At 44.7% G+C, this 14,484-nt stretch overlaps 1 protein-coding gene across 3 annotated transcripts in view; it reads left to right on the top strand.

The window, feature by feature from the left end:
* The window catches only part of ACTN2 (actinin alpha 2), a 71,930-nt gene that overhangs the window by 28,345 nt on the left and 29,101 nt on the right, over window positions 1-14,484 (top strand). For 2 of the 3 annotated variants that reach the window (XM_049646101.1, XM_049646103.1), the window contains exons 2-7: window positions 424-538; window positions 1,464-1,583; window positions 2,376-2,462; window positions 6,194-6,281; window positions 8,038-8,116; window positions 11,937-12,018. In XM_049646101.1, the coding sequence (XP_049502058.1) occupies window positions 424-538; window positions 1,464-1,583; window positions 2,376-2,462; window positions 6,194-6,281; window positions 8,038-8,116; window positions 11,937-12,018 (571 nt within the window). Of the gene's footprint in view, window positions 1-423; window positions 539-1,463; window positions 1,584-2,375; window positions 2,463-6,193; window positions 6,282-8,037; window positions 8,117-11,936; window positions 12,019-14,484 lie in introns of those variants that run through there. The other variant, XM_049646102.1, reaches the window with a different exon arrangement.

Genomic DNA, 14,484 nt, shown 5'->3' with positions numbered 1-14,484 from the left:
GCAGGGAAGAGGCAGAGAGAGAGAGGGAGACACAGAATCTGAAGCAGGCTCCAGGCTCTGAGCTGTCAGCACAGAGCCCGACACAGGGCTCGAACTGACCAACTGTGAGATCATGACCTGAGCTGAAGTTGGATGCTTAACCAGCTGAGCCACCCTGGCGGCCCTGAACGTGGTACCGTTTTAAACAGAAGGCACAAATTCCTCAGGCTGGCATATCAAATAAATGATTTTCTTTTGTCCCTAAAGGGGAAACTAACAAAATCTTACTTTAGTCTTTCAAGTCGTTCTTTCCACCAAATTCTCCCCAGAGGAGTTCCAGCCTCTTAGACTCCCCGGAGTGCATACGATGTCAAGTGTTGTCTGCATGGAGGGGGGCTGACCGCTGATGGGTCTGTGCCCAGCAGTGTCTGGTTCTCGTTGCAGACCTTCACGGCCTGGTGTAATTCCCACCTAAGGAAAGCTGGCACCCAGATTGAGAACATCGAGGAGGACTTCAGGAATGGCCTTAAACTCATGCTGCTTTTGGAAGTCATCTCAGGTTGGTCCTGGATATTGCATAGCCGTCCTACCCGAATCCCGTGCACCCGCGTGTGAGCGCTAGATATGCGTCTAGTTAGAGATGACTGTATCAGAAATTCCCTTTGAACCTGGCTGGGCAAGAACATGGTATTATTAGCAAAGAAAACCTTTCCAAAGAGCAGTCTGCCTGGACTTCTTTTTCTGCCCTGAAAAAGGAGTAAATTCTGCTTAAAACTGACTAATTAGAATCATGTTTGTACCACCCACCTCGAAACAAAATAAAAGAAAAAAAGTGACGTTTATGTGACTACCCACCAAGCTGCCCTCTCTACTCTTAGCCCAGCTAGCGCATCTCCCAAATGTTGTCGTTCATGCAGCCAGCCGGTGTATGTGTTGGCGTAACTCGGAAAACATGAGCTCAAATCCCAGAGGGGTTGTGTTTTGCCCTGAATTTCAGTTGGCTGGATTAGAGTTTGGATGAGAGGAGGGATCACCCTTGAAGAAGTGTGACTGGGAGGGCGATGGCAAGTCTGCCCCGATCCATATATCTTCATAATCAGGTGTCTCAGCCCTGGCAGCCACCGCGGTGATTTGGACTAGGCTCTCCTGACTTCCTCTAATAGCTAGTCGGCGGCTCCAGACGCTCCCAGGATACCAACCAGCTTTTCTCCGTTCTCCTTTGTAAGTTGGCTCGTATGGGGACCAAACTGGAGTCTCCCGGCAGATCTGAAAAGCATATGGCTCCACATCAGTCCATTGGTCTTGAAAGTTTTTTTGGTCCGTGTTCCTCTACACTGTGATTTACAGAAGCCAGAGACCCATCAGAAATAGTCAGATACCGTGCTTTCCATTTAAGGAAGCACCGACTCTGAATGTTGGCATCTTGGTTCCACGTCAAGGAATTAGCTTCTCTATGCCTACGCTATTCTTTTTTCATCTGACAGGGGAAAGGCTGCCGAAACCTGACCGAGGAAAAATGCGATTCCACAAAATTGCTAATGTCAACAAAGCCTTGGATTACATAGCCAGCAAAGGCGTGAAACTGGTGTCCATCGGGGCTGAAGGTAAATGAGGTGTGAGAAGAATAACCTTGGCTGCCACACTGATCTCACAGTGGGGGGCAGGTGTGCCTGCTGCCAGGTGAATTCTTCCCTCCCTCCCTTCTGTTGCTTGTGTCTGCTTCACGTCAGGCTCTCTGGTAGGCTCTGGTGTCTAGAGATGAGAATGAAAGGTAGCATGAATGGGAGACCAGGCTCCGAGATTATCCGTAAAGACGAGAGTCAAATATAATGCTGTCTTCTTCAGACCGATTATCGGCATGAGAAAGACCTTAACCTTCCCAGTCACTCTTAAAAAGAACTAATTAATAGGAGGAAAGTGACCTCTTCATTCTCTGGGATATTGGGAACCCTGGAGAGTTTGGTAGGAGCTGAGACGCCCCTGCTTCTTAGTTTACACAACTGAATCCTGTGAACCTGCCACCTGGGGACCACTGGAAGGATCGGGGTCTGAAGAACAGCCTGTGTTCTGTGTATCTGATGACTTAGAACCCTAGCCCATCTAGTCTTTACACTTTGGAAACTCTTGGGTTGTTTTTGGTGATTATGCATTCGCAAGATTTGTGCTTATGATTAACTCAGAATTCATTTAATCTAGAGACATTTGGTTATGAATACTGTATTTATAACTAGACACGCTGCCACACTTACAAAAACATCAACTGGTCTTTCTGCGTATGGATGTAGTTTCCAATAGCTCGGAAGTCAAAGCTTAGGGGGAGCGTACAAGTTATAGAAGTTTATGCACCGGTTATGTTATCATGACGCTAATTTGTTGTTGTGTTTTCTCACCTAAAGAAATTGTGGATGGCAACGTGAAAATGACGCTGGGTATGATCTGGACCATCATCCTTCGCTTTGCTATTCAGGATATTTCAGTTGAAGGTAAGAGACGTGGTTGAAGATCTGATGGTAATAAGATACTTGGAGTGATTGTGTAAATTGAGTTCGTAAAGTCAACTTTGAATAGGGCTTTTAAACTGGAAGTGCCATTTACATGATTTAAGGAAAGATATGGGAGTTGGGTTTTCACAGGTTTTATATTTGTATGGGAAAAGACCCCAGCAATACTGTTTCATTCATGGGGGTGGAGTCGTTTGGGGAAAAGATGAGCACGTGTTCAGAACAGAAGTCGCTTTTTAAAATGAGCATTTTTTTGAGCTTCTAATTGCTTATTATACTAGTAGGTTCACAACTAGAACAGTGCTGTTAAGACTTAAAGCTGAAACACTTTTTTTCAGGTGCAAAAAAACAGTTGAAATCTGAGTTCATTCATTCACCCTCTCTCCTTCCCTCCCTTCCTCCCTTCCTCCTTTCACTGTCTGTTTCTGTCTTTCTGTCCCTCTTTCTGTCTTTCTGTTAACAAAATCCCTATTGTTATTGTATCTTTCGGCCCAACAACTGTTCTGTCACTATAATAGAATCGTAATCCTTGGCGTTCCACCGAAGATGAAAATCTTTAGTCTTTTACGCCCACTGTACTCCTAAATATTTTGATGAATTCAGCACTGTTGAAAAGTGTCAAATTGACATTCTCAAAATTAGAAGTTGGCCTGTTTAGGCTTCACATCACAAAATGTATAGCCGCAGAACATATTTAAATAAGGCGGTGTGAATTGTCCAGCCAGTCAGCATCCTGTCATTTGTCACCTGACAGGTAACCAGGTACCTGCATGGTGAGGGGGGCGTTGTTTATAATTCTGCCCAGGATGGAGTCCCTGTTGACGCTGGTTTTTCAGATGACGTCAGTTGCTAATCAACCAACAAACACTAAAAAACCACTAATTTATCTACTGCTGGACCAGATGGCATGAAGCCTATGGTATTTACCCTTAAGGAGTTTCTTACCCACTTAGATTATTCTCGTCTGGCACTGAAGTCCCACTTGTGTCATCTAAAAATCCAAGTAAGATATGATGTATTAAAATCTCAATAATTCAGGCTCAGAAATGACAGCCAGCTTGAATTAATAAACAGCCTGAATTTGAAAACTTCCATAAATGTACTTTTATTCAAGCACATTTCTTTCATTCCGGCGAAAATAACAAAATGCTTCTTAAAAGTTCTCACTGTATTAAGAGGCGGTAACTCGTAATAACTTTACCAATTTTATGTACTTCCAGATATAGATATTTAAACAGTTAAACCCACCTTAAAGAACAAATATGAATTTTTTGGTTTTACTATTTTAAAAATGTTTACTTATTTTGAGAGAGAGAGTGTGTGAGCAGGGGAAGAATAGAGAGAGAGAGTCCCAAGCAGGCTCCATGCTCGGTGCAGAGCCCAGTGTGGGACTTCATCTAACTAGGAGATTGTGACCTGAGCTGAAATCAAGAGTCAGACACTTAACTGACTGAGCCACCCAGGTGCCCCTATTTTTATTTATTTTTATTTTCTTTTACTTTTTTAATGCTTGTTTGTTTTTAAGAGAGAGGCGGCACATGAGCAGGGGAGGGGCAACGAGAGAGACGGAGACACAGAATCCGAAGCAGGCTCCAGTCTCTGAGCTGTGAGATCGTGACCTGAGCTGAAGTCGGATACTTAACCGACTAAGCCACCCAGGTGCCCCAGTGACTGGCAAATTTAAATTTCCATAGCAGTTGTGAGATTTTATTCATCTACTTTACCTCTGTTTGCCTTGCTAGCCTGTTTCATTTAAACTTTGTAATGTACAGTACATTATTTCCTCCTGACGTACTTTTTCTTATTAGTTCTATTGGCCAGGACCACTAGATAGGGAGTTTCATCCTTCAGCATCTGTACCAATTAATATTTGAATGAGGTCTTAGAACTTTCAGTTGCTTTTCCAAACAAGAATTTTCTAGAGAAGAGATGTGAACAGGAATCATTCAAGTTATTCCATAGCACATGAAATTTTGGGAGTGTGTTTATTTAAACTGGGTTATAGGTCAAAAGGAAGTCAGAACTAGAATGGATAATTTAAATAAATAATTACAGAATACTTATTTTGATATTAAAAAAAAAAATAAACTTCAAGCTCTAACTGAAATGGGAGGCCAAGTTCCAGAGTTAGTCAAGAGTCCATGTGTTTACAGGGGTTTTCTAAACTGTTAACACTTAAATACAGACAGAATCCTAGATTTTAGGAGCGGGTTTGAGGAACTGTTTGGATATATGTAACTTTGGGTTCTCCAAGAAGCAAGTGCCAGGTGGGTATTAGATGCTGTCTTAGTCTGCCCAAAAACACCATAGACTGAGTGGCTTGAACAGCAGAAATTTATTTTCTCATGGTTGTGGAGGCTAGAAGTCCAAGATGAGGGTGCCACTGTGGTCAGTTTTTGATAAGGACCTTCATTTTGGCTTGTAGATGACCACCGTCTTGCTATGTCCTGTATCTCTTCTTATAAGGGTGCTAATCCCATCATGGGAGCCCCACCCTCATGACCTTATCCAACCCTAATTGACTCCCAAAGCCTCCCTATCTAAATAAGGTCAGGGCTTTAACATCAGAATTTTAGGGGGATAGAAACATTCAGTCCAGAACAGACATGCAGGAGATTTGGGGGAGGGGGGGTGGAGGGGAATGCCTGTGAAGAACAGGAAATGGCCAGTGCGCTTGGCCAACACCCATGCTGGAGAAGGGAAGGGAAGGCTTGGGGGAGAAAAGTCTTACCGGCAATGTGGTCCTTAGGTCTGTTCACAGGCTGGCGGGGAGCCCTTATGCCTCAGTTGCTCTTAGAGGAGCCCCACATGCACAGGATGGCCCAGTTCTAGGGCCCCTCCCTCGCTCAGTCTTTGGCTGGAGCAGCTGAGGAAGTATGGCCTCTGGGGAGTGAAGGGTGGATTCAGAGTGCCACCTGGGACCTCTGTGAGCTGCCCTGTGCTCCCAGCAGCAGGACATCGGAGCCGCACACCTTCATGGCTACCACACGGGGGTGGTGTCGTTTCCACTTGGTCAGAACTCAGGTGGCCAAACCTGAAATGCACTAATGAAAGCCTTTCAGTATTATAACAATCACTGGGTAAGGGAGTAAATCTGAGACACTGTGGCCTCTAGTGAATTCCATTTACCCAGGATTCCAAATGGTAAGTGAATTGAATGACAGGTTAGTGAAGTCATAAACTACACACAGATTTTAAAGTTTCCTTTAAAAATGGTAAATTGCCCAAATCCCTGAAGTCTGGTTGTTTGATACTTATGGTATCATAACTGGCAGTTGCTCCTGCATTGTCCTTTTCCGGTCTCTCTTTTTATTGTTTGAAGTTTATTGTATTTATTTTGAGAGAGGGAATGAGGGAGGGGCAGAGAGGGAGAGAGAATCCCAAGCAGGCCCCACGCTGTCAGCATGGAGTCCAACGCAGGGCTCGAACTCATGAACCGTGAGATCATGACTTGAGCCAAAAATCAAGAGCCAGATGCTTGACTGACTGAGCCACCCAGGTGCCCCTCCTCTGCAAGTCTCTTAAGTGTCATCACAAGGCAGTCCCTGGGCACAGGGTTCTGGCTCCCGCCCTTCTACAGAGACCACAGGAAGAGAGGATGTGTTTGATGGTTGGCCCCCCCAGGACGTCTCCTTTTAGAAAGTGACTGGGAGTTGGGTGCATTAAGTAGTGAGTATTTCCACGCGGACACTTTTTCCTGGCTGTCATTACAGAAACCTCTGCCAAAGAAGGTCTCCTGCTTTGGTGTCAAAGGAAAACCGCTCCTTATAGAAATGTGAACATTCAGAACTTCCACACCAGGTAAGCAGCCAGGGCCCTGGGTTCTTACATTCTTACTGGGATCCTTAGATGGCAGGGAAGACAGTGGTTCCTTATACTGGTGTCTTCCTGCTCCTGTCTGAGCCATGTTTTATGTATGTAGAGGAACCGAGGCCATAGAATCTCTAATGCTTAAGATCTCTCTGGGGGTGGGTGGGGGTGTCTGATTAAGGCTTGAGGCGCTGGTAGAACAGCTTGGTATTGATAAGTGAATACCTTGCAGCACCTGAATGGGGCTTCACAGTTTGGGGGTGTAGGACTGCACCTCACCGTTGCCTTCACCTGGTGTTGGGAGGAGGTAGAAGGCGGGGCTTCTCGGTGAGAAGGCCTCGGAGGCAAAATGCGTGTTCCCACAATGGATCGTCTGCACACCGATGCCTCCCTGAGTACGACGGGGAAAGACGCTTCATCGGCCAACTTCGTATGCTGGGATTCGAGAGAAGTAGAACACTCACATTTGCAGAATGACAGGAACCTGGATAAATGAAAGCTAAATGCCATTCGAGAGCACGGTTTTTCACGTGCTTCAGTATTCTACCTCATGCAGGTCTTCTGTCATTGCTATCTGTGGGTAGACGAGCTGTCTGTATTGTCGCCCTTTATACCGTGGGTTACCTATGAATATAAACGAGTCCCCAGCCACTGTGGGTAATCAGAGAAATGAAGGGTGAGGATGAGCCACAGGGGAAAATCGGGGAGGTTCTTCTGGGGAGACAAGTATCAGTAGAGTGTCTACCAAGTGTCAGGCACCGAGCCTTGAGGGGCAGGGGTGGGAAAGAGGACTTCCTGTCCCTGTAACACGCAGTCTGGAGGGCATGAGGAGCCACCAAGGGCTGAGACCTTCTGCCAGCATAGAAGTCAACCAGTTCCAGACTTGCTTCTCATTGACCTTCTTGCTTTCCTCCTTGGGCCCAAGATTGGCCCAGGCAACTTCAGCTGTGTTGCCCCTGGGGCTTTCCTCCTGCCCTGCCTCCCCTTCCTTCCCTGGAGGAACAGAACTCCAGCTCCCAGCCCTCAGTGAACCCCTGGTCATCGCTGGGAGGCTCACAGCCCTAGGTCGTCTGAAGAACGGTTAGCGCAGGTGTCTCTGGGGAATCAGACCGGAAGCCCAGGCCCTCCTTGCTAAGTCCCTCAGGTGCTCGCTTGTCTTTGCCTTTTTAAAAACATGTAAAGAACCTTATGAGGAAAGACATGGGAGTACCTGGGAGCTCATGGTGACTTTTCAAGTATACTAAGAATCTTGGAGAGAAGTATGTCGTGGACGTTTCGGGGTAGATGTCCTCGTGTGTGTTTATTGGGTAGAGCCTGGCACTTGGATCCACACGGGAGACTTGGAGGAGAGAGGGAGGAGGGGTTTAGGATGGAGGGCACTGAACCGGGAGGAGAGCAAGACACAGTAGAGGGGCGTCTTCCTTCTCGTCACTGCCGGGTCTCCCAGCCCAGAACCAGAGTGGGCTGGCGGGACGGGGAAGAGTCCTGGGCCCGAAGCTGTAAATGAAGAAGAACCGAGGACGCTAGAAACACCCCAGAAAGAAGACTGGTGTTCAAGGAAGGGACCACAGTATACTGGGTTGGGTAGGGAGGGAGGTACATGGGGCCTTTGGTGCATTAAGTCAGACAGAAGGGCGTTAGGGGCCATGTGTCCCAAATTTCGGGGCTCCATCTGACCCAGGGCAGACCCTTGCTGCTGCTTTTTCTCCATTAACACGTGTTCCTGTTCTTCCTGACCATCATGCAGCTGGAAAGACGGCCTTGGACTCTGTGCGCTCATCCACAGACACCGGCCCGACCTCATTGACTACTCAAAGCTTAACAAGGTCATTCTGGGGACCTGGCATGCAGCGTCCCCCCGCCCTGCCCCTCAGCATGTTGTCCTGAAATGAGCACATCAGCACTGAACTCACACGAACACCCAGGCTGCCACCGGCATCGTGTCCCCAGCTAGCCTTGCACGTAGTGCAAGTGGGAAGGGGAGCCAGGAAAGTCCTTTTATTAGCGATTAATTAATTATTAATATTAAATAATGAAGATGGGACAAGACCCAGAGCCACATCAGCCTTTTGGCCCAAATTAAGATATGTTCGTCCATTTGGCTTGATTTACTCTGAAGGTTTTTAGAGATGTGTCTCAGAGATTTTACGCTCCCAGATTGTAAATATGAGAAGAGAAACATCTATGGTTTGGGGTAAAGAAAGGTTCAAGTTCCCTACGCCTTTCTTTCAAATTCCCTTTACCTTTCCTGCAGGGTTGAGCTGCAGGCATTCTCACTCAGAATTGATTAATTTCTCACACAAGGGACCTTCCATAATCATCTTGCCATTGACAGAAGGTATTAGCCGTAGCCTCGGAAAAGGGTTTCTGTCGTTCAGTTTTGCTCTCTTTAGAAACTTCAGCTGAGGAAATTTTAATTCTCTGTTTAAGCTTAAGCTTCAGTTCGCTTAAGTTTCCATTAGCGTCAGAATCCTTTAACAGTGGTTTAAAAACGTGAATCTGTGACAGAGAAAAGAATGCCAGGCCCCTTCTAAACCTTGCAGTTAGGTAGTCCTGCTGCCCTAGACTTAACGACATGTGAAGATCGAGGGCTAGAGGCGTTGCCTGCCCTGAAGATGTTCCCCCAAGCGATGGTTACGGCCCAGTTCCTCCCGGTTGCTGGTGTGCTTCGTGGCCTTCATGTTGAGTCACGTGTTTTGCTGTGGAACTGTTGCTGCTGCATGCTGCCCTCACCTGTGTGGTGCGCACGGTCATGGGAAGAGTGTCCTGGCTTTTGCCACCTTCTTATTACTTTTTTGCAATTATTATTATTTTAATGGTTGTTTTTGTTGTTTGTTTAAAAAAAAAATTTTTTTAACATTTATTTATTTTTGAGACACAGAGAGACAGAGCATGAACGGGGGAGGGGCAGAGAGAGGGAGACACAGAATCCAAAACAGGCTCCAGGCTCTGAGCGGTCAGCACAGAGCCCGATGCGGGGCTTGAACTCACAGACCGCGAGATCATGACCTGAGCTGAAGTCGGACGCTTAACCGACTGAGCCACCTAGGTGCCCCTAATGGTTGTTTATTTTTGAGAGAAAGAGGGCGCCTGCAGGGGAGGGGCAGAGAGAGAGGGAGACACAGAGTCCGAAGTAGGGTCTAGGCTCCGAGCTGCCAGCACAGAGCCCGATGTGGGGCTTAAAGTCACGGACCGTGAGATCATGACCTGAGCCGGAGTCCGACACTTAACTGACTGAGCCACTCAGGTGCCCCTGGCACCTTTTTAGCTGTCACCTGCTCACTGCCTCCCTCCCGGCCTGTCTCCGATGACAGTGAGCTACTCCTGAGAAATTTACTTGTACCGTAACGGAAGGTTGCCTGAGCGCCTCAGCTTTTCAAACACATTCTCTTATTCTGGAGTTATTTTGAAAAGTTTCAGACTTGGAGATAGTGTGTATTTTTTTCAGTGAATCTCTATCTTGTTTGCAAAATGAAGAGATTGTTCTAGATCAAACGAGTTTCATTAGCAGTTTACGGTGGTCGATTTTTATTACCAATGGTCCACAGACCTGTGGTAATTTGCCATGTCTGATGAGTGAAAAATGATAGCAATTAACAGTAGCAGTTAATACTTACACAGCTCTAGATTAGAGTCGGTTATAAATAAATACGTATATTTATTATATACATACGTATGTATTAATATGTAGGTTGCACATGCATAGATATCACACGTACATATATTCATACATGTACTAATACGTATATTGTGTATATGTATTATTTTGTGTATGTTACATATACATGCATAATCATTCAGTACAATGCACAGTAAAATATAATGCACTGATGAAGTAGGTACTGTTATTATCCCAGTTTTATAGATGAAGGAAGTAATGGAATTCAGAAATCTGCCCAAGGTCACACGGCCAGTAGCTGAGCCAAGAAAATACTTAACTGCCACATTTTCTCTCTCTCAATCACAGTATAAATGAGGTAGTTTTCACAGAGTCGCAGAATCATTGTTGTAATTTTTTTGAGAGCGAAAGAGAGAGAGAGAGTGTGCAAGTGAGTGAGGGGCAGAGAGAGAAGTGGGGCTTACAGGATGTATGACTTGATCTCACGAACTGTGAGATCAGGACCTGAGCTGATGTCAGGTGGTTAATGGCTGAGCCACCAAGGCGCCCCATTATTCTATTTTTAATACTGAAATTTTTCTTACGTGTTTAAAACAAAAAGAAAGATACTTTTACTCAGCGATTTGGCTTTATAAATAGATGCATAAAATACACAGGTAAGACTCACTTGATGATAAGGCTGCTTTTAATGAAATGATGATATGCTTTGTTAAAACATTTACTGGAAAAAATGTTTTGCCTGAAATGTATACTCTGTGGGGCCAGGAAGCTTACTTGGGTTTCTTTGCTGAGCCTTGTGAATGTGTTTTTGAAGGCTGCCCTTCTAAAACCACTTCAGCATATGAAATTCATTCTGCTCCTGTAAACCATCGCAGTTTCTAAAATATTTAAATGGCTTTGATGTTAAAATTCATTCAAGTGATCCCAGGACTAACACTACTTTTCGGTTTGATTTTCTATCTTACCTACCCCCATCCCATTTAAGGTTCCTAATAATCTCTTAAGTGGATCAAAACAAGAAGGGTTAAATAAGTCTTTAAATTTTTCTATGTTTTGGATATACACCTCTGGTTAAATTTATTTTGTTATGTTATAAATTAACACACACACACACACACACACACACACACACATATAATTTAACCAATCTTACTGTGAAGGTAAATGTAATCTTAAGAACAAAAATTTCTTCACAATTTTCATAATTTTAGTCTTTAGCTTCCCAGAAGCATACTTTTTTTTTCAAATGTTTTAATGTTTGTTTATTTTGATTATTTATTTCGAGGCACAGAGAGCATGAGTGGGGGAGGGGGGCAGAGAGAGAGGGAGACAAAGAATCCAAAGCAGGCTCCAGGCTCTGAGCTGTCAGCACAGAGCCCAACACGGAGCTCCAACCCACGGACCATGAGCTCATGACCTGAGCCGAAGTAGGACACTTAAGCGACTAGGCCACCCAGGTGCCCCTAGAAGCATAATTTTTGCTCTTGGTAGCCATCTTGGTAGCCGTCTTGCTCAAGGGTAGCCACCCTTGATTCTTTAGGGATCCAGATATTTCACCGGCTACCATGTTTTGTCCTCTTTACCCCTCAGCTTTCTTACATCTAAAACAAAGGTGTTAGACATTCTCCATTGATGCCCCTCCAGATCTGGAAAATGTACGTTTCGTGATTTCTTCTGGAATCATTTAAATGTTGTTATCAGTAGAGTTGAAAATAAGCTTGGAGGTCTTCAGGCTTTTTCCGGTCCAGGAGAGAATATCTGTCTACAAAGCAGTTGGCCTCTTCATTTGGCTCACATCTTATGATTTGCAGTGTGCATGGCTCGTGTGGCTTTCGCATCACTTTTGGTTTTTCTCTAAATGTTTTGAGGGATTGGGAAAAGATAAGAAGGAATATTACTTACACTCTCATGGTTATGTGGTGGGCATGAGAGAGTCTCCTCTGAAAAGTAAGGTATGTAAAAAACATTACTCGTAACCCCTGTCCAAAAGATACTTTCAAAAACTGGCTATGCTGTGTTTCACACAGGATGACCCAATAGGAAATATTAACCTGGCCATGGAAATTGCAGAGAAACACCTGGATATTCCCAAAATGCTGGATGCTGAAGGTAAGAGGAAAATTGTGTTTACCGACTCGTATAAAATCCATGGACTGTGCATGCTATGGCCACGTGTGGGGGTTTGTAAAACTTTATAGCCAAGTTACATCCGGAGTACTTAAGAATCCGAGGAAGTTTCTGTCCTTGGCCACAGGAGGGTTAAGGGAATTTTCCTTGTACCTGGCTCTTGAATTCTTTTTAAAAATCCTGCTCAAAACCACGTAGCAAAACTATAGTGAAAATAATTTGATAAAAGGTTCAGCTTTGGCAAAGAAAAGGCGGAATGCTTTGCTTTGTGATTTGCTTTGTGATTTTTATTTTTGTAACAACACATCGTTATTTCTCTTAACAATGGAGACAAGTTTAGCAAAGAAATCTTGTGAAGTGTCAGGACTTCACAAGGGAAAAAAAATCCTTCCAGCCAGAAGAAGTTACAGAATCGAAATACACAATACTGAATGTTCAGCCATCAGTGTGCCTCTCAAGCTTCCACGTTTCATTTTGGGTCTAGATTACATTTAGTTAGATCTGAAAGAAGCTAACTTTCTCAGCATTTTTCAGCTGAGCACCATTCATTCTGGGGACTGGTTTCCAGTAACTTCTGTGCTCTCTGCATGTGATGAATTTGTGTGCGTTGTACCTACGGCACACCATTGAAAGGACAGATATGTGGAGACCATCCATTCAATTCACTTGTTTGCGATTCTCTTCTCACTCAACAGACGTGTATCGAGCGCCCACTGTGTGCAGGACCCTGCTAGGTCCTACAGGAGATCACGAGGTGTGGAAGGCAGGGTCCTACCCTCAAGGAACTTCTATTACTATGTTTGTTGTTGATACTATTCTTCCCTGATGGTCCATTTCTTCCCCTAACTGACATGGTTGGGGGAAAGCAAAGAACTTGATTAGAGGCAATTGTTAATCTTCTGATCCTCCTTATTTTTGGCGATTGCATTTTGAATTATAAACTAGGTGGCTTGAAACAACGCAAATGTATTCTTTCATGGTTCTGTAGGCTATGAGTCTGGAATCGAGCTGTCGGCAGCCTCGTGCTTCTTGCAAAATCTGGAGAAGAGGTTTCTTCCTTCCTCTTCCAGCTTCAAGAAGCCCCAGGCATTCCTTGGCTTATGGTATCATCCATCACTCCAACCTCTGACTTTGTCCTTACATGACCACCTTCTGTCCCTGTCTGTCTCTCCATCTCTTTCCCTCTTCTTATAAGGACACCAGTCATATTGGGTTAAGGATCTTCCCTACCCCAGCATGACCTCATCTTAACTTGAGTATATTAGTGAAGGTCTACTTACAAACAAGGTCACATTCTCAGGTACTGGGGGCGGGAGTTAGGACTTCAGCATATCTTTTTGAGGGACACAGTGCAACTCAAAACACTGATCTTTGAAGTAGGGTTCTAATTTTACCCACTTATTTGAGCATTTAAAGAAATGTTTATTCATTTAGATAGAAAGAGTGTGTGTGTGCGTGAATGGGAAGGAGAGAGAGAGAGAGAGAGAGAGAGAAAGAGAGAGAGAGAATCTCAAGCAGGTTCCATGCTCAGTGCAGAGCCTGACACAGGGCTCAATCTCACGAACCTCAAGATCATGACCTGAGCCAAAATCGAGAGTCAGATGCTCAGCCGACTGAGCTACCCAGGCGCCCTTTAATTTAATCATTTTATCAAACACCCACATTATTGGGTGTTAACACTTGAATATACTCCTCCGAATCTGTGTACGGTTTTCAAAAGCTCTTTAGAGAGAGAAAGTAATAAAATAATGAAGTAGCAATGGAGAACAGTTGCTTTTCCTTTTTGTCTGTCTGTCCTCTCTAAGCCAAGTTTACATTTGTGCGATATCTCCTTGGACCTTTCCATAGAGTAAATAACTACCCAGAGTTTACCCACTTGAGTTAATAGCTAGAATACTAAAGGGAGGAAAAAACAGGAGACACTTAGCTAATTAATGCCTCCTTAATACACTGCAGTTGAGGGTGAGTTCAGGGTCACCATCATTATTCCTCTGGCATGCTGACATGCTTCTTAGTCAGTAGGTTTTCCCCCTTAGTTTCTGAGCCCTGGTCTGAGCATGTACCCATCCTATGTATCCTTCCAGGCCAGTGAGATGTCCTGGTACGCCTTCATTTCCTCTTCCCTTGTGACACATCTTAGTCTATGCCTTTTCTTTTCTTTTCCTTTCAAATGGTTCAGAAAAAGGCTTACATACTATATTATTTTGTTTGTAATTTCTCACAGGAATCTTCTGGCAGTGTCGTGAACTTGACTGCCTTGAGTGTGGGGCATGTTGTGATATGACTGCCCAACAGGTCCCGGGCTATGTGACCGACCCTTTGTCCTTGCTACCTGCACTCAGACTTCTCATCACCACAGCACTGTATTAGCATGTCCCTGTTTTGGCCACAGCACGTGCTGGCCACCTCCTCTCAGAACGTCCACCCCTCTGGTGAAGGCTTGCCTTC

The sequence above is a fragment of the Panthera uncia genome, chromosome D2, assembly GCF_023721935.1.
Source record: "Panthera uncia isolate 11264 chromosome D2, Puncia_PCG_1.0, whole genome shotgun sequence".
Classification (NCBI taxonomy): Eukaryota; Metazoa; Chordata; class Mammalia; order Carnivora; family Felidae; genus Panthera; species Panthera uncia.
Note: the sequence above shows the minus strand (reverse complement) of the source record. Positions and strands in the feature narration are given on the sequence as shown.